We start from the raw sequence: 22,849 nt of genomic DNA on the forward strand, positions 1-22,849 counted from the left end.
ATAAAACATTGCTAGACATTCTAGTACAACTTATAGGTACATACTGTGCTTGTTTCGTCAGTCCAATGCAGGCAACTTACAGATGTAGCAACATATAATAAGAGTGCACATGCACGGATGTGCACACAAAACGACTTTTCAAGTATTCCAGCCTTTAAATGATCAGGAGCTTTCTGTATGTGTGTACTTGTATGCACAGTGACTACTCGCACTTCATTTGGCATGAGTGAGTATCATTTATCAACCAAATTGTTAATCTGGAACTCCATTTCTGTAGATGAAGATGCTGAAATTGGCAAGCAGAAAAGCAGAAGAGAAGCAAAATTACGAGTATACCCAGATAATCTGCAAGTTGGAGAAGCCAGAGAAGCGTCAGATAGTGAATGTGCATGTGGGTTAGGTCCCACATTTTTTCCAAGATTTCCATGGGGCTACACCACCATAACAGGTATCTCCTGGTGCCTTCCGTATAAATTGGTTAAGCTGCATACAGTGGCATATAGGATGTCTTCTGTGCATCAAAATATTGTGCTTAGACTTAGAAGCATCTTCTTAAGTTTTCATATGAAAAAACAAGTAGATCTTATGAAGGATTTGCAGTGATGCTGACTCTGTTCAAGGTGTCTTCTCACAGCTAGATGTTTTGCATTGGAAGATAACTTAATGCTTACAAAGAAAATATGACGAAAGAATTTAAAGAATTCATTTCCACATGTACACTCACTGCCAGAAAATACATTATCATCAATTTTGATCAGTTACTTGCAAAGAACAAGGATATAAAGAGACTGTGTACTGTTCCATAGAGGCAGGTGGTGTTGAAGTTTCTCATACTTAATGAGCTTATCCTTCCTTTGCACATAGTACATAGGTATTGGAGGAATCTTGAGAGCTTGTGGGCATAGCAGCTGGCAACTCATCATCAATCTTTTTCACTTTTTGCGAACAAATATCAACCCAATTGGGTTCAGATTGATCCGAGGACTGCATGAGCTGTTTACCTTTATCTACATTTCTCTGCACAGGGGGCTGGGGCTCATCAACATTAGGACCTTCAACCATCATATCCGCATCAGTGATAGAGCAACCTTGGCATCCAAGTTTTCCATTTTTCTAGACACTCAGCCATAAGATTACCCGATTTCCCATAGGAAAAGCAATGGCCTGTGAAATTACCCCATTTAAGATGAAACTTCAGTGGATGCATACCTTAGCAGTTCAAACACAACCAATTGGGTCTTTTATGAGACATCCCATAACATACACAAGCAATTTCGATTTGCAGCCCTCGTGCAGGTGAGCACCAAAATAGTGCCAGCAGCCACCATGGCATCTTTTAATAAAGGCCAATACACTGTAGGATAGCCTTCAACTTCCACCCAGATTGGGCATTCTTGTTGAAGCAGATGTTGGAAATCTGCCATAGGTCTCCATTGTACAACATGAACTAGCTGATGATTTTAAAAAAAAGTCACCCTTGTGAGGAGGTCATCACTTGTGATCATCTCATCAATGAAGGAAACATTGAGCTCAGGCATATTCACCATAGTTCAGTGATGGTCAGACAAATCTCTCTCACACCACACTGTTCTAATCTGCAAAGCTCGGTTTAGTCTATTGGGTTCCGATCGGTCTCAACTAACTGCAGGTCTGCTTTCTGTAATGGATAGATCTGCAGTGCCTGAACATGACAGGCTGCAAGCTTCCTACAGTTGCTTATACTGCATGCTTCAGCCTTATATAGCACATTTTCCCTGCCCGATTGTGAACCACGACTACAGGCTGTAACAGTAGGAAGAGATCAAAGCTCAGCTGAGAGTGGAGTAGACAGTGTAGAGTGTGAGAGCATGACACCCAATGCAATAATCTGAAGTGTAAGGTGCAAGTACAAAGTACAATCCTTAAACCTTAGGGTTGTAAGAGGATGTTCACACCCGAAGTGTGTGAAACACTATAAGTGCCTAAAATTGTGTAACATAGGCACATAAAATGAAAGAAATAAATATAGAGGAAAAAACCTCTCGTACAGAGAGTAAAAAGTGCCCCAATGTCCTACTGAAGATCACCGACACTCCTGTGTGAGCGTAGGTGTGAGTCAAACCCAACAAACCCCCCTGGAGTGAAGAGTGATCAAGATAGAAGGGTCATCCACCAAAGGAGATCAAATTTAGAGCATTGCGAAATGCTTCAAATTTGTCACGAGGAAGAGCTTTAGTACCTTGCAAGTAATGGAAAACATGCTTGACAGCTTGCCAATGTGACGTAAGTGGTTGATGCATATATCTGCTCAGGGCTGAAACTGCAAACTGTATATCGGGCCTAGTGTTGTATGGGTAGATAAGACATTCAACTGCTGGAGCATATGTATGGATATCAAACAAGTCATTGTCATCATGCAATGACAACTTCAGTCCAAGTTCCATTGGTGTACAAACTGGCTTGCAATCTTGTAATCCAAATCTCTCAAGAAGTTTACCAATGTATCTCGACTGTGACAATCCAATGCCTCTAGCATCATGAATGAATTGAATGCCCAAGTAATAATGCAAAGGCCCCAAATCTTACATCTCAAAAGTTTGTTGCAAATTTTGTTTGAATGCTGAAATCTGATCAGCATTTGTCCTTGTAAGCAAAAGATCATCAACCTATAGGCATATGACCAGCAAGGATCCCCTCTTTACATACATAAAGGGTAGACTCTGATGAGCTATTTATGAACCCTTGGCTGAGTAAAAAGGCATCAATCTTTGCATACCAAGCTTGAGGAGCTTGTTTCAAACCATATAAAGCCATTTTCAGCTTATAGGCCAAGTGTTTAGATCCCTGAAGTGCAAAACCAATGGGTTGTTGTACATACACTTCTTCTTGAAGTTCCCCATGTAAAAATGCAGTCTTTATATCAAGCTGATGCACAAACCATCCATAATGGGCAGCCAAAGCAATCATAGACCTAATGGTAGTCTTTTGGGAGGTAGGAGCAAATGTCTCCTCATAGTCAATACCTTTCTTCTGTACGTAGCCCTTGGCCATAAGCCTAGCTTTATATTTGTTAATGGATCCATTTGCATTCCTTTTCAGCTTATAGACCCATTTTGTACCAATGGCTTTCTTCCCAATAGGCAAAGACACTAAATCCCATGTTTGATTCTTTATGATGGAATCAAACTCAGCTTGCATTGTTGTCGTCCAATGCACACTATGTTGTGCATCCTCGAAACATTCAGGCTCCTCATCATCAAATGTATTTGCTGCCATAACAAACTTCATGTTATGTGCATCATCATGCATATGAGCTTGCCTTCTAGTACGACCAGCAATAGGAGCATCCAAATGACTATCTTTCATAGTTTGCAAATACCATCTAGGCATTTGTCTAGCCTCATGACTGTGTACAAGCTCTTGTTGAATTTCAAATTTAACACCTTGCTGAGTATTCAGATCAGCCATGGGCTGATTTTTTGCATTACCCAATGGAGCAAATGGCTGAACATTAAGTTCACTTGTTGAAGCTCCAGCTGTATCACCAAACGAAATTGGCAGCAGCCCTTCAAATACATCATTAGTAGCCTGACATGTGTCAAAACTAGTAAGGGATAATTCTGATTTTTCATCGAAAACCGCATCCCTACCGACAAATACCCTTTTAGAGACAGGATCATATAATCTATATCCTTTGCTCTCATTGCTGTACCCCACAAAAATGCATTTGACAACCTTGTTATCCAACTTCTTCCTGAGTACCTTGGGAATGTGTGTATATGCAAGACACCCAAAAGTACGAAAATGCCCAACAGAAGGTTTTCGGCTATCCCAAGCCTCAAAAGGCGTGACATTCTTTAATGCCTTGGTGGGGCACCTATTCAAGACATAGCAAGCACACATAACTGCTTCCATTCCTTCCAAAAATTGTGTAGCAATCTCTTTGCTTTCAACATACATCTGGCCATCTCTATGAGTGACCGATTCTTCCTCTTTGCAACCCCATTCTGCTATGGAGTATAAGCAGTAGTGTACTGATGAACGATGTCAAAACCAGCCTTCCTCCTCGGATAGGGTGGTAAATCCCTGATTACAATTTAATTACAGCAGCAAACAATAAATGCAAATCTGTAAATACAAATTTACCTACTAATCTTGGACAATGCACACCCGATTGGCCTCAAAATTGGCACCCCTTTTGGTATTTCTTTAGCTTTATTGAAGAAAAAGTTGATTTACAATGGGATTATTCCAATCCCTTTCGGTATTTCAACTCCCCTTGCTATCCAAAGTGACCAGCAAGTCTTCAATCTATTTTGCCCCTTGATTCAGGCACTCAATTGGCCTTCGTCCACTTCATAGACGATGGAAATGCCCCAAATTCAATGGTTGGCTAGTCCTCCACCTGAATTCAGTTGAAATTCACCTTCAGCCTTGTTGAATCCAAGTCTTGGAGCTTCCAATTTCTGGCATGCTTCCCAAGGTTGCTGCTACACCCTAATTTCTGCTATAAATTAGGGTTTACAAGAGAGAAATTTACAATTTCCTAGCTTCCAAGGGTCCAAATGCTGAGATCTTTGGAGCAAGGTTGTGAAATGGCCGGGAGATAAGAGGGAAAGATGTAGAGAGAGAAAATTCAGAGTTTTGTCGCGAAGAATGACTGAAAATCAGTCAAGTGTAGCTGCTGCCTTGCCACAACAGCATGTAGATGCAAAGAACTGAAGAAAATCAGTCATTTACTGTTGCTACCGTGCCTTAACAACCTGTAGATGTTGTCTCCTACTGTTGGTTGGTCTTCTTTTGCCCCTAGTTGCTTGAGAAGGTCCTCCAATGGCTGTAAATTAAGCCAGCAGTCTCCCCTCCCTCTCTCTTGCAGGCTGGATTTATAAAAATGCCTCTCTCCAACCTCCAAAGACGTTTTTCAGTCTTGCATGGGCATTTTTGACAAAGTGGCAGACTTCCCAAATGGTTTTTCGAGTATTTTTCATAATTAAATATTAAATTTCAGCATTTAAATACTGAAAATTAATCTAATAATTATTTCGGTGCCCTGAAAAATAATCTTACTGGCCAGTAATTAAATTGGTTAGGCAACTTCCATTCGCAAGTGTCTCTGCACCATCTTTGACCATCAAATTGGCGTTAGGTACTATAAAATACCACTTCTCTAGTGTCACCAATTGACACTTATGGCCAAATGGATGACCTAGGCCAACAACTAATGCTAGATACCACCAAGTACTTGTGCGGCTTAACTTATGGCAACTTTTGCCTTTAACATCTCGTGATTTCTTTGAGTCTCGAGCTCATAAATTTACTTTAACCCCAGTTGTACCTCACGTGTGTATAATTTACTTAATCATGTGATTAAAAATTAATCCACATATTAAGTGAGGTTTCAAAAATACATGTCCTCATGACAGATGCCTTTCTGCTTCAAAAAAGAATTCAGCATAGAGGACTATCTGAGTGCACAATCTGTAACTTGGCTGTGGCTCTAAAAGCAATATCACGGGGAAATGAAAAAATGACGCATTTTTTCAAAAATACATTCCTCGCAGAAGTGCTCAAGAGGTCTCTCCAAGAGAGGCAAACCATCAAGCATGTGTGTATATTGTGAAAGCATCAAGCTACCATAGTTTACATGTCCCATGTGAGCATGCCATAACTTTGCCTGTGACATAGGAGGAGTAAGAGTGGACACTAAATAGACCGACCAATCAATTGAAAAAGCATCCAACTCATATAATCCATGAGATAGACTGCTAGTCAAAACAAAAGTGATGTGTTCCTTATCTCTCACCATGCATCTCTCATCATCAAAGGTGACCTGCAAACCACACCTTGCCAAATAAGAAATAGATAACAAATTCTTCTTTATACCTGGCACAAACAAGGCATCTTGCAAGTCGAGAATAGAGCCGTCAATGGCTGTCAACATAATCTCCCCAATACCTCTAATAGGGTATAATGCATTGTTGACACACTGTACAAACTTGCCAACCGAGACTGCAATAACAAAAGTAAACAAATCTTTGCGAGATATGATATGCTTGGAAGCACCATTGTCAAAAAACCATGTGCTTGTATCCTCAGTAGAGCTAAATGCACTACCAACCCAAGAAGAGTCATAACTGCATGTGTAAAAACAATAGTCCTTGTTTGCAACAAAGACGTTGACTCAGTAGCAATAGAAGGCGCATCAGAAACAAATATCCCTGATTCCTTCTCCTTGGCTATGTGCTTTCTACACTCAGTGATGTAGTGGCCTGGCTTCTTGGAATAGTGGCACTTGCCCGTCTTAGCTTGTGTGCCCCCCTATTTCTTATTGCCATGTGAAGTGCTTGAAGTCCCAGAGCTTTGCAGAGCATTCTTTGCTTGGTCGCCCTTGCCCTTCTGCCTTGCCATAAAAGCTTGCTCAGAGGCTATAACATCCACACCACTGTTCTTTCGTGTATGCTCTTCTTCTAAGAGCAAACTGACCAGCTGAAGGAAAGTAAGTGGTTGTGGGGCAATTCTCATGGTGAGGTTCAAGGCCGTATGACAGGCCAAGTAGGAGGGCGGCAATGAATTCAAGGTAGTAGATTTCATTTGCGCATCTGAGTAATACTCATCTATATTTATAAGCTGCTTACGCAAGTCCTGAATTTTATTTAGATGATATTGCATAGAATCACCCTCATCCATCTTCACTGTCTCAAGCTCTTTCTTTAAGAAGGAGATGCGCGTCTCTTTCTTTTCAGCAAACATCTGCTTTAAAGTCAACCAGGCTTCTCGTGAAGAAGCTGCAAATTGAATGTGAGGGATGATAGATCGCTGAACTGCTAATGCAATCAGCGACAGCCTATGCATCCTGAGTATCCCATGCCTTTTGTGCTGCTGATATCTGGGAAAGTGGCTGAGCTGAAGCAGGCTGAACAAGCTGAGTTGCCCGTTGTCCACGTTGTCGGAGGGGTTTTTGTCGAAAGGTCGAATCCACCGGGGATCAGAAGTAGAGATAAGAGATGGAAGAGAAGATAGAGAATACCCAAGTGGTAAACACTACAAAAACAAATCACAATGAATTGAATCAATATGTATTGAAAGAACTTAGAATCTTTGCACTACTCAAAAGCAATCTCCAAGCATTAGTTCTTCTAGAGCTCCTTCGCAGACCAAGAATGTGGATCAGAAAAATCAGCTTTTTCTCTGCTGCCCGGAACCCAAATTTGATGGCTCTGTTGGCACCTGGTCTCGGATCTCCCAGATCACTCCTTCTTTCAGTTCAATCTGCAGTTTTCAGCCTGTTTACAGCGATCGCGACCCGCGCGATTTCGTCAATGTGTCTTTTTATGAAAAATCTCCTAACTAACTGAAAAAGCAACTTGTTTTTTGCATGCCATCCTAATCTAGAAGGTTTTTGGAATTTTTCGGATTTTTACAATAAATAATATCAAATATAGGCTAAAGTTATCCAAAAATCTAGTATTTTTGGATAATCCATGCAACTCGCACTAATACTAATGACTCAGATCACATTGACTCCCTAGATCAATAAAGAAGTCGGATGATGATGCATTCCATACTTTTTCACATTGTGTCCTCATAACATCACGACATCCACCCTCTCTGAACCTGCACATCCTCCGGTATGTGCCAAAATCCTAGTTGTCACCAGATTCTGAGCCCTCATCCTCTGCAACCATATCCTTTGCTTCTTCATCTTCCCTATCTTCCTGGCTAGCCCCTGTATCATGACCACTATTTTCTTTCAATTCTGGCAACTCATAGACAGTAGATTTCCGCCTTTTGAATAATTTGATTCTTTTCCTTGATACCGGAAGTTTGATGGCTGTCCCATCCAACTCATTTAATGCATAAGTAGCATTATCAAACACTTGTCTTACCACATAGGGTCCAAACCATCTTTTGGAAATTTTACGCATGGCACTATGCTGGTTATCTAAACTGCTATTATAAACCAATACCCAATCCCCATCTTGTATGGTTCTTGGTCTCAGTCTATGTCTTTTGTCATACCGGTTCTTGTTCTGTACCCTTATTGCCCTTAACTTTGCAGTTGCTGTCTCTATGTCTTCTGACTTTATTTCCAACTGTCTAATGCGTAAGGCCAACAACTCCTCTCGATTCAACTCCTTCTCCCAAGGTAACACACTCCATGTGACTGTCATCTCTTCTATCGGCATGATAGGTTTTTGACCATACATCAACTCTGCAATCATATATCCTGTAACAGCACTATGAGTTGTTTTGTCAGCCCACAAAGCATAAGGGAGCAATTGTGGCCACTCTTTTACCTTCTCTCCACATGCTTTTGCCAATGCCTTCACAATAGGTGGATAACCTCTTTCACTTTTGCCATTTCCTTCAGGGTTATAGGTTGAAGTTAAAGCAATCTTTATCCCCAACCGTGCAAAGAAATCATGAGCTTCATCTGCATCCAACTCACCCCTATTTGCTGTAATTTTTCCTACACAGCCATACCGACAAAAGATCTCTTCTAAGAGAAAAGTACACACAACATTTGTTGTCTTAGTACGTAAAGCTTTCATTTCCACTCGATTAGTCAAGTCTTTACGAGCAAGCACAAGATACCTCATTTGCCAAAGACTTGTAGGCATTGTGACCAAATCCACCACCCACTTAAAATGAAGAGACAATGGATATGTGGGTTGCAATCCATCCGGATGTCTCACAGTTGAATACATTTGACAACCTCTATGACCAGTCCATAAGCTTTCATGAAATTCTTGCATAACAGTTACTTGTGAAGCTCTATCACCCAAAACTCGCAATGGCATACATTGTTTCTTTTTAGCATGTTTCCATAAGTATCAATCTTTTAAGAAAAATCCATAGGCTTTCCTCTTGATCTTCTTAAACTCCTCATCTGACCATTCATCTTTCTTTGTTAATGTACTGAGATATTGACCAATTCTCAGCCACTCTCCTGTATATTTATCTTTCAGAAACACTTCTATACAAGATGCAAAACATCTAAAGTGTCTTCTCTTTGTTGTCCAAGCTTCTGTTAATGCTATAGCAACACCTTGCATTGCTAAATTCACTCTTGCAACATCATTTACAACCATAAGAAAGTTATCTTCTTCCTCCTCATCCATCATCCCATCTTCATTCTCATAACATGCTCGAGATAACATGTCTGCCCACTGGGTTATCTCTTCCTGCAATATGCTGAAATTCAGGGTTCAAAGATTTGATGTATGCAATCCACCAGAGCATAGCAATGTCCGGAGTAGCACAACTAGTAAGCATACCCAATACTGGCAAACAATCGGTCTCAATAACTACATGAGCACCCATAAAATACTCCTTATCACATTTAAGGGCTGTCACAATTCCCCATAATTCTCTTTTAACCTGTGGATATCTTCTCTGTTGTTCAATCAATACTTTAGCACCAAAGCGTATTGCATATCTTTGCCCTTCCTCATCATCTTGCCCAATTGCCCATCCAATCCCGATTGGGCTTGTATCAACAGTAATAATGATAGGATTTCCATGTAAATAGTCAGCCTTTCTCAGCGTAGGGGCAGATTTTAAGAGTTGCTTCAATTTCTTCATTGTTTTCTGATGCTTCCTTTCCCATTGAAATTTTTGACATCGGCTACATGTGCAAAGTGAGGAATCCATATCAAATAGAACACACATGCACCCAAGAATCTACGCATCTCTGATACATTTATGCATACATCTCGCTTCGTCTTGTAAATATTTTACTTTAATACCTCTCAATACACTTTGTGTTGTCTGCTCTCAAGCTTCCTTCTCCAAGTTGTTTGTATACATTTTTGCAACCCTAAATCCAGTAATTGGTATCATAGCAGGCTTCGACCTTTTAGGGCAAGATCATCAACACCCTCCACTTCGTTTCATTTGATTGGGACAAGATTGGACAAGCACTTTTGTGCAAAACTTTTGATAGTGGTTGTTCTTGTCAGTAATGGCTTTTATAGTTTGCTTTGAACTCTGCTATATAGCATAGATTGGTTTTGTGTAGATTTTTCTCCATACAAGTAACTTTTGCATCAAGTATAGTTAATGGCCATGATTGGCAACAATGATAAATTCCATTTGTTGGCTATCAAGGACAAGTTGGATAGAACTATCTAGCTAGGCTTGTATGATATTGGTTGCAAAAGGGCTCTAGAATATTGTACAAGGAATGGGAGTATGTCCTGTTGTGGTTTTGGAAGTGCAATAGAAACAAGTGCTATTGAGAATGTTGCAATTTCCAGTTCTACTTGAGTTAATGCTAGAGTACCACCACCTACTCTTGAGTAGATTCAATGGAATAGCAAAGATGTAGAAGCTCATTCCTTGATTGCATTATTTGTAAAATCTATTATGATCTTGTACGTTCGCTCATAGAAAAGAGCTAAAGAGGCTTGGGATACCCTTGCACATTTGTATCAAGAAAGAAATGAGGCTTGTGTTGCTTACCAATATAAGTGATTTGAGAGTGAAGACATGGATGAAGGTGATTCTATGAATGGTTTTTTAATGAAGATTAGAGATCTTAAGAAGCAAATAATTGCTACAGATGAGATTTTGCTACACAATTCACTTGTGTAAATTGTTCTTAATGGTTTTTTGATTCTTATCAGAGTTTTACATCTACTCTCCATTTGATGATGAAAGGCAATCCCAATGCTTTGTCATTTGATGAGTTGGTTTCTGTTTCATTACATAAAGAAGGATCTTAGTGAAACAAGTTCATTATGGGCATTGCAAATCAAGCTTTTGTGGCTAGTCAGAAAAGTTAAGGAAAAGCTACCTTTTTTGCTATTAATAAAAAAAATGCAAATGTCATTCAAACAAAGGAGGCTAATAAGGATGATAAGAAAAATGACATTAAAAGCTATTGTGGATATTGTAAGGCAAGAGATCATGTCATTAAGGACTATCTTAAATTGGCAAACAACAGAGGCTAGTATGGTTGTTGCAAATGCCTCTTTTTCTAATTTAAAATCTGCAATTATTGTGTAGGACAAACAGTGTAGTTATGAACCTCTCTACATTATTTTTACATGTCTAATGTGGATTTAGATGTTTGGTAATTTGATAGTGGTGCTACTAAGTATATTTTTTTGCAACATAGTTTGTTCACTTTTGGAGTCTTTCCTTAAGGGTAGTACTATCACATGTGCCAACAACTTCTCTTATCCTGCTAAAGAAGACTTGGATTAGTTTAGATGTAAAACTTTGGCATGAATGTTTTGGTCATTGCAAATTTTCTAGTTTGCTATGCTTGTAGAAATCTAAGAGTGTCCACTATCTTTATTGCCTACTCTCAAGGTATCTACAAAACATATTTATGAGGGCTTCATATTGGATAAAATGCATTGTGCTTCCTTTAGATGTTAGTGAGAGTTGTTGACAAATTGTAGCTTGTTTAGATTGATATGTATGGTCCAATGTGGATATCATCTTTTGGCAATAACCTATACTATGTGACTTTTGTTGATGTTTACGCCAGGCATTCCTCGATGTATTCTTTGAAAGCTAAGTCTAAAGTGTTTTTGTGCCTCAAAGAGTTTGTATATATGGGTGAGAATTTGTCCGGATGTATAGTGAACACACTCCATTAAAGAGTGTAATGCATTTTTGGTTGAATGTGGGATAAAACAACAATATACAATGTCGTATACACCACAATAAAATAGTGTACCTAAGAGAGAGAATAGATCTCTCATGGAGATGGGATGATGTATGATCAAAAGTCAAGTTTTTTCACATGGTTTTTGGCTTGAGGTTGTTATGTGTGCAACTGAATGTAGTAAATAAGTATTTCACCAAAGTTTTGTAGTCTATCACTCTATATGAGGCTTGGCATGGCAAACAGCCCTCTATTGCTCAATTGTGTATTTTTGGTTGCCTGGCTTGTGCATTAGTACTTGTGGAAAAACACAAGAAATTAAACGACAAAGTTGTGAAATGTATCTTTGTTAGTTATAGTTCTAAAAGTAATGGTTACATGTTATATCATCTATGAATTAGGCATATTTTGGTTAGTCATGGTGTTTCTTTATGGAAGATGTGAAATCTTTAATTTCATATACCAAAAAGATAAATATGCTCACTTGATATGAATGACACTTTGTTGTCTCTTTTTCATGGTGCGTAGTTAAATATAGTACCAAATGAGACAAATTTTGAGCCTATGAAGGTTTCTAATAAATTCACAAATTAATCTATTTCCAATGCAAATGTGAATGATGCACTTATTGATGAAAGAGCAGAAATCAAGCATTCTAAGTCTATGCCAAAATGGTCAGTGCAAATTTTACACAATAGTAAATGGGATGCATCTTTATCTAGGCATACTTGTTTTGGCTCTCAACTTGGGGAGGTTAGTCATAAATATATGTATGTATCATGTGGGTTCAACATAAGGGATTTTTAAAATACAATTTTTATACGTTTTTTTACATATGGAAGGGTCCCATATTAAGGGATTACTTACAGGTTGAATAGAAAATGGTTATGTTTTATTAAAGAAAATTTCACAAATAATGATATTTATAAATAGATCTTGAACGCACGTGATATAGAGGGTATACATATAGTGAACTACACAGGGCTCTCATAGTATCTCTAATGCATTAGATTGTTATGTAGTATGCATTGGTTGTTTCTAGTATGTGTAACGAGAATGAGTTTGTTTACTTTGAAGAGGCACAAAATTCAGAAAATTAGGTGGCTACAATGCAATCTGAATGTGATGTCATTGCAAAAAATAACATTTGGTTCTTGTGTGACTTGCCTCCTAGCAAAAAGGCCATTGATACTAAGTGGGTTGAGAAGTTGAAACATGAGCCAAATGGTAGTGTTGATGGCTGTAAGGCTAGACTTGTGGCAAAGGGTTATGCTTAGTAAAAGGGCATTGACTTTGACGAGACCTTTGCTTTCACTTGTCGTATGATAAACATTTGCTTCCACTTGCCATATGACAAAAGTTCATACCATTTATGCATTGGTAGCTCATAATGGTTGGAATGTACATCAGTTGAATATTTAAAACTGTATTTTTGAATGGTAATTTGCATGAAGAAATGTATGTCTATTAACTTGATGGTTTTGTTTAGAAGAGGTCGGAAAACAAAGTATGCAGATCGAAGAAGCCACTGTATAGTCTGAAGCAAGAACCTTGGCCCTTGGGCTTGGTATGAGAGAATACATATATACTTGATTACATGTGGTTTAAAGTAGTCCAATACATGTCACGTGTGAGAGTAATGTGACTCTAACCATTATGGTTTATATTGATGGCATGCCTCTCATTGGTCCTACATGTGAGATTTGAGCCTGTTGCATCATGGTTTTGGGCATTGAGTCCAAGTAGTGTGATGGGGGTATTGCTTTGTGCCAAACAAGGTATGTTGAGATATTATTGTAGAGATTTGATTTTGAGAAATGCAATGCTACTTCTATGGAGACAAGTTTGAAGTGAGTCTTTATGATGCCGAATATTGGTTTGATGTCTTTCTCCATTAGAAGGCTGTTGGATGCTTGCTTTATGTATGCTATACGAACTTGACATTCAGTTTGTAGCTTGATAGATGAGTAGGCTTGTGTATAACCCAAACATGAAGTATTGGTAGATAGTAAAATGTATCTTTTGTTATTTGAGTGGCACTTGGGCTGTTTTATCCAAGGGGGAATCGCTATTGCCGGCGGACTTACCATACTTTTTCAGATTCTCATCTTTTTGCTTGGCGACTTGTGCATATTGTGGTTGAGCAAGAAGCAACCCAATGTGGCCACTTCTAGTTGTAAAGCTGAGTACAGTCAGCTTTTACAGCTACTATTGTGTTTAGTTCAGATGCATTTTGGCGAATTCGGGTGTTGGATAGTTATCTATCACTACCATCTTCATTGATAGTCGGAGCACATTGATACTCGCACAGAACCAAGTGTTCCATGCTCATCCTAAGCACATTGAGGTGCATTATAATCATGTGAGGGAGAGGCTCATTGTAGGAGAGGTCAACTTGGTCTATGTGCTAACATAGGACAACCTTGTAGATGTTTTGACAAATGTGAGAAGTTCAAATCTTTTTGTAAGGCTTTGGTCTTACTCCCTTTTGTGGATTGATCGTTGTCCATCGAGCTTGGCACTTCTGTATACACGAGTGCAGCTCTTGTTCATTGCATCACTCCCAGGGGGGATCTGTAAACATATCTTGGAAATGATGTGTGTGAACACACATAGGACTGTTGTGGCCTTGCTTTTGCCCCCTCTCTTGGATTGTGAAAAATGTTCTTAAACCATAGATACGTACTTGATCAAAGTTTTAGACATTTAAAATGATCCTATTGATGATTGTCATAATGGTCAAAAGTGGGATTTAATAATTTGACCGACTTTGTAATTATTTTAAACCTTTGGCCTACTTCATAATTTATTTCAAGAAATTCAGGCTATTCAAAGTAAGCTGTAACTCTTGGTCCTAAGTTGAGGAAGGGAGCATTGTTAACATTGCCTCTTCTTTCTCCTCAACAATCTTAGATCTAGAGTGATCAAGGTCTTCTGTTAGAGTTTAGCAATTAGGACCTAAGGAACAAGCAGCTATGGTGAAGAAATTGACCATTCAGAAGTTCAATGGCAAGTGAGACACAAAGCTTGTCTACACTTGGGTGAAGGTGGACACTGGACAGTGCCCTTGCTTGTGTGTGGCAAACAGATGGATGTAAGACTCTTCCTGTGCAGAAGAGTCTTACAGATGGAAGTGAACACCTAGATATGAGGCATCGTAGTCATGCCACAGTCGCACACCATAGATGCACAAATCATTTTGTTTTTCAGGGAAATATTGTTTTCATTTTGTCAACCACAGTGGAAAACTGCCATATACCATAGAGAACAGTGAGAAAACGAATGCAGTATTGAGGTGCTGGAGGCTGGAGTTCCTTCCTATCAACCACAGACTGCCTGATTGGCAGGCAGTAGTAATGATACCTGTCAATGCAATGGGAGACCAAGAGATCTCTTGCTAACCAAATGGAGAGCCCAAGATATTGTCTGAGTAAGCATAATGAATCAAGGTGGACCTTCATCTGTGAAGGCGTGAGCAGAGTCTGCTAAGAAATGATGCTAGAAAGGAACTGCCAGCTGTTGCTCCAATTGGGGCAGTCTTGTAGTAGGTGACATATAGTTTCCTCAGAGGATACACATTTTATCTGGCTTATATCCAATGATGGGTTCCAGGTGGGACACAGTTACCCAGATGAGCATGGATCGAGGAATTCTTGTCTGAGACTTCTCAGTAATGTCTCTAGGTGTGCTGTGCTGGAGCAAAAGAAGAGGAAGGAGAGCAAGACTAGAAATGTTACAGTAGGGATCGATGGGGCTCAATTGACAGGCTCAAAGTAGGAGATGGTGCTCACAAAAAGATGAGGTGGACCTGTTGGTGTCACCAATAGAAAACTGTGTTGTTGCACCGTGAGTCAATATCTGGAGGGAGGTATGGAGGGGAGGTGTTTGCTGATAAGACACCATACTTGTGTACATTCCAACACATACCTCAGTCATGCTGGGGGGGGGGGAAGAGAAAAGAAAAGAAAAAAAAGGAAAAAGAAGAAACAAAATCCAAAAAAGAAAAAGGAGAATGAAGGTTGTTTTTATCTTGATACAAGCTTGTGTGTGACTTTTATTTTGCATCTTCATCTTTGAGAGTGGAATTTTTAACATCTTCCTACCCTATGCAAAGTATTCAATCAATGCAAGTCAATGTTGACATTGCCACGCATGCTTACCTTTTTCCTGAGATTCAGCTCCCCTTGTAAGTCATATTTTTGAAGGTTTGCACTGGAAACCCTCCTGCATATTGAGAATGCTCTTGTTAGGTACTCAGGTAGGGGTAGATTGAGCTGAGCCATTGAACTCTCATACAATTGGTTGTGTCTGAAAGAGTAGTACATGTAGCTAAACTTCAGCTGTTATCAGGTTGATATTCCCTGCTTCAGCTGACCTTTGAGGGTTGTTCAATCAAGCTAGAAAGTGAGATGACAGAAAGTTGAGAGAGTGAGAGTAGAAAGGCTCATGATGTAGGTTTCTTACTCTTTGCTTACATTTTGAACTAATAGGAAAAACTTACTAATGATCAATTACAAGTTACATATCATATGCATTTATGTTGCAGATCTTGTGTACGTGCCCCTACTTGGTAGGAAGACTGAGATATCAAAATTGAGAACTACAATCACAAAGCCTTGCCACTTGGATTTTGACAGACCAGTGCTTTCTGTCTCTCCCTCGGAGCAGTTATGGAATACCTTCAGTCAACCCAGGAAACTGACTCACTTTGGAACTACAGAAACTAACACTTCTGTTTGTTAAAGCAGTCTTGCATTACACTTATATATACAATGGCTTAAGTTTAAGACATTTGTAGCAGCTCTACCTCCACAAGTGACTAGACCACTGATGTAAGGATGGAGAACAGTAAGATGAAGTCCAAGTTGACTCCTTGGAGTTCAAAATACATATGAGCAAAATAACATTGTATTATATCTAAAATAAAACTGTTTTATGGGTCTGAAAACTGCTGAGAGGAATTGTTAGCATTGTTGATGTCCTGTGATTCCAACCTTCTATACCTGTTTTATGGCACAACGCTGCAGAGGGAGGGGTGGAACCATACTTCTTATGGCTAAGATTAACCATTTCCAACCATTTTTCCTTCTAACCTTGCAATATTAAGGGCACAAAAAGCACTTATTTACATCATTCTTTTTTATTTTTGTAATTTCGGTCATTCGTGAGATGTTCTTGATTGTAGATGTTGCTGTTATGTTGATGAGTTCAAACCCCAAGTCAGGAAAGTAAATATGATTTGTGAGGGATTAATCCTCGTCGAGCCTGAAACATGTTCTTTTGAATTTTCTAGATCGTTTTATATATGATGCTAACATGATTTATTTGTAGAGCACATTTTAGCTTCATGCATAAAGTTCACAGTTTTTTTGAAATCTCTCTTTGGGCGTTGGTATGCTTTCTGTGCTGTCTGCTCGCCTACCAGATTTATATTTCTTTGTCTTTCAGCATATTTTCAATCTTATGAGATTCCAATTCTATGCTATTGGATGGAAAGATGTTGTATTGATTATCGATGTAGAAAGTGGCTGAACACTCTTTTAAGTTAATGCGGCCAAAGAAGCTCAAAGGCTGTCATGAAAAACACCATATTGAGGTCTCACCAATCCTCGATCAAGGCCCTCGGAAAGAGATTGGTGCAGAGATCTTCTAAAGTACATGTAGCCATGAAAAGAAGCACTATTGCTTATTTGAATTGCATGTAATGAACATAGTGTGCATTTTGAGGTTGTGAGGAATTTAGAAGAAGGTACTAGGAGTTTGGAGTTCTGAACTGCTGACCATGCAAGTCCTCAATTGAAGATGTCGTGTGACAACAGTGACTTTATTAGGTCATAAACTTTATTTTTTTTCAAAAAGGCCGGATCAGTAGTTCTCATTTGCAGTCTCAATTGAAGATGGTGTATGACAACAATGACTTTATTAGGTCATAAACCTCATTCCCCCCCAAAAAAAGAAGAGCTGGATCAGTAGTTCTCTCTATTACAGCTCTCCGAATCTAGACTACTTGTTGCATTGGCCAGAAACGATACTGCATGCCTTATTCTCTATATTGGTACTGAGAGCTCTAAGACGAGCTGGGAATCCAACGATAACTTATGGAGCTTCCTGCATCCAACATGCATCTCTATCTTCAGACAGCCACACCGAGGTAAGAAGGGAAAAAGCGGACAACCCAAGTAAATCTTTTAAAATCAATGTAGATTATCTTTACGAGTCTCAGATGTCAAGCCCCACCCACTGGCGGCTATCTAAGATTTACCTTAAGAAGGAAACTGCAGTCAAGGGCAGGGCTGTAAACAGGTCCTCCGGATCTGTGCCACTTGTCGATTTGCATTATCCCCCTTGTCTTGGATGTAGCGCAAACAAAAAGAGTGTAAGATACAAATGAAACTACTTGACAAGTCTCATGCATTAGATCTAAAAGTGATACATGGTTACGATCTGTGTGTTACCTCCATGATTTCCTATTTCAGATCTGTTAACATTTGCACTGTTAAGTAAATATGGTGTATTCTTTCGCGTGTACTGTTACTAATCAAACTCTCCCATCCCATCATAAATAAGCCCTTAATAGATGTTGGTGCTCCAGAGCTATATCCTGCGGTTCTTGTTATCCAGTGGTTTCCATACAAAGTCAATTATGTAGTTACATACAAACTCTAACAAGACAGAAAATGAAAGAAACAACATGCCTGAAACTTCATGTAGGTCCAAAACATTTCAAATGTAGGTCGTTTCAGAGGCCATCACCTCTCTGAGAACAGTGTATACAACTCGTTTGAGGCAAAGGTGAGACTTCTGTGAGGATGAACCACCATCGATGTTCCCGTCCATCATAAACACAATGCATTTCTTCTGAGCTCTGGATGTTTTCTTGGCATGTGAATGCCATAGGAGTATCTTGGACCAAATACATGAAGTAGAATCAGAATTCCTTACAATTATACTTTCCAGCCCTCCATACCTTGAATGCTGCATTGAACTCTCAAGACTTGACGAGCTTGCCTCATGGCTTTGCTTACCAAATGTGGTTCTGCAAACCTTTTAGAGCTTGTTTGCTTGCACAGTTAAGTGACACCTTACTTCTGTAAGCCATGTAGCTAATAGTCAATGCAAGATGATCAACTTGTTTACAGCCTGATCTACCAGATGACTAATAGATCTTTTCCTGTTTTGGAACTAAGTTGATTACCACTTGATAGTCGTCACAAACTTTGTCTGTCTGTATGCTGCAGAGGCTCATATCTTTTCGCCCAAACTGCTTTCATTGCACATGCACGCGTGGCTTGCGTGTGTGCACAAACACAAATGGAGAGAGAGAGAGAGAGAGAGAGAGAGAGAGAGAGAGAGAGAGAGAGAGAGAGAGAGAGATCCTTATCCTTCCTGTTCTGATTTTCTCACCGAAGGTACAAAAGAGGTCAAAAAATATATTGAAGAAGAGACGCTGATTGAAGCAGATGTATACACAGTTGTCTCCAAAAAGAAGGATTACATAGGGGAGAAGCCACCTGATGATTTGAAATGGCATAAACCAAAGAAAACTTCGACACTCATTCAATCGATTACACTGGATCAGACAATAAATACGATGGATGCAAGAATTAGAATAGACAGAGATTCGACAAACAACTTAGGCTCGGATTCTCTAGAATCTTTACCATCCACCGGGTTTGCCATGTTGGACTTGGAGAATGGAGGGTTGCTTGGACAAGGTACACTCACAACTAGGCCTTCCACAGGTTATGCACTTCCAGAATTGTTAGCTGGAGAGGTAGGGTCTTCAGCCAAGGACATGCCAGAAGGAAGCAGGGAGAGGCCAATGTGGCAAGATGTACAGTTTGGCTTTTCCAAATCTGGTCCCTTCACTTCAATTACATCCACAAGCTCTGCTTATGTCCAGGAAATTGAAGAAGTAGATGAAGATATTGAAGACCAAATGCCAACAAAAATCATTCATCCCTTGCCTCAAAAAGTACAGACAGGTACCTTCATGCCTTGGCCTTCCATCGGACATACTTCTTCTATCGAGACAAGCACAACCACAGTACAACATCCTGTCCAACAGATGCTTGATGTACAAAAGGGTCAAATACCAGACAGGACATGGACTGAATTTTCTAGCACTGAAAAGCCCACAAACAAGGGCGAGAAGGTTGGCTGGGACATTCCAAACTTCTCTTGGTCTGTGGGGAAAGTGACTTCAGGTTCTCCTCTTCCATGTGACATTGTCATTCTTTTCTCTTTAATGCATGTATGATCTTTTCAGACCAGCTCTAACTTTACCTTCTTTACACCATTATAGATAATGATCCTAGATTGCCTCTCAAGGGAGAAGCCATCGTCTCTATATTAAAGTCTTCAGAAGATATAAAGGGATCTGACCCTGGAAAGTTGGTTTCTGTCTTCAAGTTGTCGAAGTCTTCAGGTACAATCAATAGTATGTCGAGATTGAAAACTGATCAACGAGTAGGAAATGCTTAACTGATGTAAGGGATGTGTTTATGGTATTGGTAGATGGTGAGAGCCTTCTGGAGCCATTGTTACCAGCACCGCGAAAAGGGGAACCGACCACTGGGGAATCACAGCCAGCTGGTGATAGTCAACGGACATCAGATGCAGTTATTGATGTGTCACCAAGGGATTCAGGAAATGTACAAGTGGGGACAGTTCCATCCACTGAAGTGTCGGTTCCTAGAGCGAAGGTTGCTGCAGGTGGCTGGGAGATTCTTAAAAGTATTGTTTACGGTGGTCTTGACATCTCCATCGCCAGTTTAGGTGTTACATCTTCAGCAGCAGGCGGCAATGCTATCACTCGTAAGAAGCAGTTTGCTCTACTTAACGTCTGATCATTGCATTTTAACAAGGTGCGAAAGAGCTTACTATTGTGTACGTGTTTGATGTCCTGATATTGCTACAAATGTGTTCACAGGCACAGTTGTATATATGGGTGTGGCTACATTGCTATCTGGGCTCATTGGATTCTATCACAATGTAAGTGGCATGTCTGATGATATTTAGGTTGTTTTGAAAAGATGCTAGCCCATATTGGGCATGTTCCGAACTCCATATCCATGAAGATCTTACGAACAGGTGCATGTGAAGGTATATATATTCTTAATGGTGATTTTCTTCTCACATGTGGATGTTGCAGGTTTTGAATCTCTACCACCATCACAAAGATCATTACGTAGATGTGGTTGGTATGACGCTGCTTTTGCATGGAACCGTGGCTCTTATATCCTACTTCGTTTTTGGTGTGCTTTCACCATTAATATATGCACTTTCTTTCAGAGAGACAGACAACAGGGACAGGAAGTTCATGTTGTGCTGCGGTGTGACAATAGTAGGTGTGACTTTGCTTTCTTTGGGGAAGGCTAAAGTCTCACACAAGTCTTATCTTCGGACAGTGGCAGCCTATGTGTTTGGCGGAGTTTTGACAGCCATTATAGGGTATTTGACAGGTGAACATGTTGCAGAACTACTTGAGAGCTGGGGTCTTTGATTCTTGATACTTGAGGAATCTGCAGCGTGCATACAGAGGGAAGGTTCTAGTTTTTCAGAGTGTATAACATCTCCTGTGCAGTGTATCTCCATGCTACCATGCCACCTGTTGATTTCTGCTGAAATCTTCCATCTTGTATATTACAGAACAATTTTGTCCGTACCATTAGTTTATCTACCAGAGATAGTGTGGAAGGAGAGGCTTAGTCTCAGAATAGCATTGTTCAATGACAGTGTACTTTCGAGCTGTACAGGAAGTACGTCTTTCTGTCAGGTTCTCTGCAGGCCTGTAGGTCCTTGTCACATTCAAATGTTTATACTTGTCTTGACTGGCAGAAACTGATGGGTAACTTGGTATTGTGAAACCAGTTTCTCTAACAAGGAGTGTTCTTCAATGGGAAATAGTATGTCTTTCTGTCAGCAGGTCCTCTGAAGACTTATGGGTGTGGTCCAGTGTTCATGAGAAACATGGTTGAAAAAACCTTCATAAACCTTGGAGGTATGTCGGAATGAAATTACGCGCATTTGTCATTTTTACAACTAAATATTAAAGGCAAATTAATTTTTAGTTGTAAAAATAAGGACACAATTCCAATCAATATGTTAGCATTCCAGTTGGCACAAACACATCATAAAACTCTTCTTTGCAAATGCTTGTTTTTTCTTTTGCAACGTTGTTGTTTGCACGCATTACGCAACATTCATCGGGCTTCCAGCTTGTAAGTCCAAAATACCAACTCAACCTTATTACCCTTCACGAGGTCTTAGCACAATTTCCCTTGGAAGTAGTAGCCTATGGATTAGCTGACGTGAGGAGTCGCTTTTTAGAGACTTTTGAAGATACTAGGTGCCTTCACGCATATGAGGAATATGAAAAGCAGCCACCTACTAGTTGCTAGAAAGAAATGTGGATATGAGAAGGGGTTGCCCCCCAAAATATTCATTCTAGGATGATGTAGGTTTCACCTACAAAGATAGTGACAGAGGTCTTTTGGAGAGAGAGAGAGAGAGAGAGAGAGAGAGTGTGTGTGTGCGTGTGTGTGTGAATGTCCTTTTGGATGCTTGAAAGGTGGGTGGTATCGAATTTTTAAATGAACGAGTCAATAAAGAGACAAGCATTGGAGCATCTCTAGAGATATGTGAGAAGATAGAAAGCTGAGGCTAGAGATGAAAACGAACTAGTAGGGGACGGATGCTTTGATACCCTTGTAGTACTCTTTACAAAAGTCCAAATGGCTCAACCCAATCAAAGTTCCCTTTCTAGCCATATGTGCCTAGCAAATGTTGATGATCATCATGTTAACATAATCACATTGCTAATTTTTAAGGGAGAGTAGAAGATATATGCTCTTTGAACAAGATACATGATTGAAGAAAGAGAAAGGAAGAAGTAAGGTTTAATCTATTGGAGTCTAAAATGACAACCTAGAACATTAGGCCAACTAGAGAGTTTGGATCTAACTTTGGCCCTAAATGGTTCCCATCCCAAAGTTACAAAGAATGACAATTTGGTAGTTGTTGGAGGGCCAATGTTAAATGTTATTAGTGTGGAGAAAAATGCCATATTTTTCAGAGTGCCCTAATTTGGGAAGATCAATGGGCTATAAGTCCTTATGCAGTAAATATAAAGGACATGACCACACTCCAAAAGATTGCGTGAGTCCAGCCCACGCAAGTGTAAACACCTCAGATAGCCAACCAAAGGTTCAAGAATCTACCTTAAACTTGGCGGAGTTGGAAGTAGCC

General features: G+C 39.7%; 1 protein-coding gene and 1 long non-coding RNA gene across 3 annotated transcripts in view; one reads left to right on the forward strand and one right to left on the reverse strand.

Moving 5' to 3' along the window:
• LOC148038040 (uncharacterized) overlaps nucleotides 1-21,675 on the forward strand; it is a 48,786-nt gene extending 27,111 nt beyond the window's left edge. The window contains exons 8-14 of one of the 2 annotated variants that reach the window (XM_087668232.1): nucleotides 278-448; nucleotides 19,009-19,806; nucleotides 19,905-20,027; nucleotides 20,117-20,416; nucleotides 20,532-20,593; nucleotides 20,754-20,802; nucleotides 20,894-21,078. In XM_087668232.1, coding sequence (XP_087524358.1) covers nucleotides 278-448; nucleotides 19,009-19,806; nucleotides 19,905-20,027; nucleotides 20,117-20,416; nucleotides 20,532-20,593; nucleotides 20,754-20,802; nucleotides 20,894-20,940 — 1,550 coding nt within the window. In that variant the 3' untranslated portion in view covers nucleotides 20,941-21,078. Of the gene's footprint in view, nucleotides 1-277; nucleotides 449-19,008; nucleotides 19,807-19,904; nucleotides 20,028-20,116; nucleotides 20,417-20,531; nucleotides 20,594-20,753 lie in introns of both variants that reach the window. The other variant, XM_087668222.1, reaches the window with a different exon arrangement.
• LOC148038041 (uncharacterized) lies at nucleotides 17,213-18,183 on the reverse strand. Its single transcript, XR_015688902.1, has 3 exons — nucleotides 18,055-18,183; nucleotides 17,862-17,948; nucleotides 17,213-17,707 (listed from the first exon to the last, which is right to left on the reverse strand). It is a non-coding gene; the product is annotated as an uncharacterized LOC148038041 (long non-coding RNA).
• Nucleotides 21,676-22,849: the final 1,174 nt, after the last annotated feature.

Source organism: Lygodium microphyllum, chromosome 3 (assembly GCF_053477565.2).
Source record: "Lygodium microphyllum isolate KBCC chromosome 3, Lygodium_microphyllum_v1.1.10, whole genome shotgun sequence".
In the NCBI taxonomy this organism is placed as follows: domain Eukaryota; kingdom Viridiplantae; phylum Streptophyta; class Polypodiopsida; order Schizaeales; family Lygodiaceae; genus Lygodium; species Lygodium microphyllum.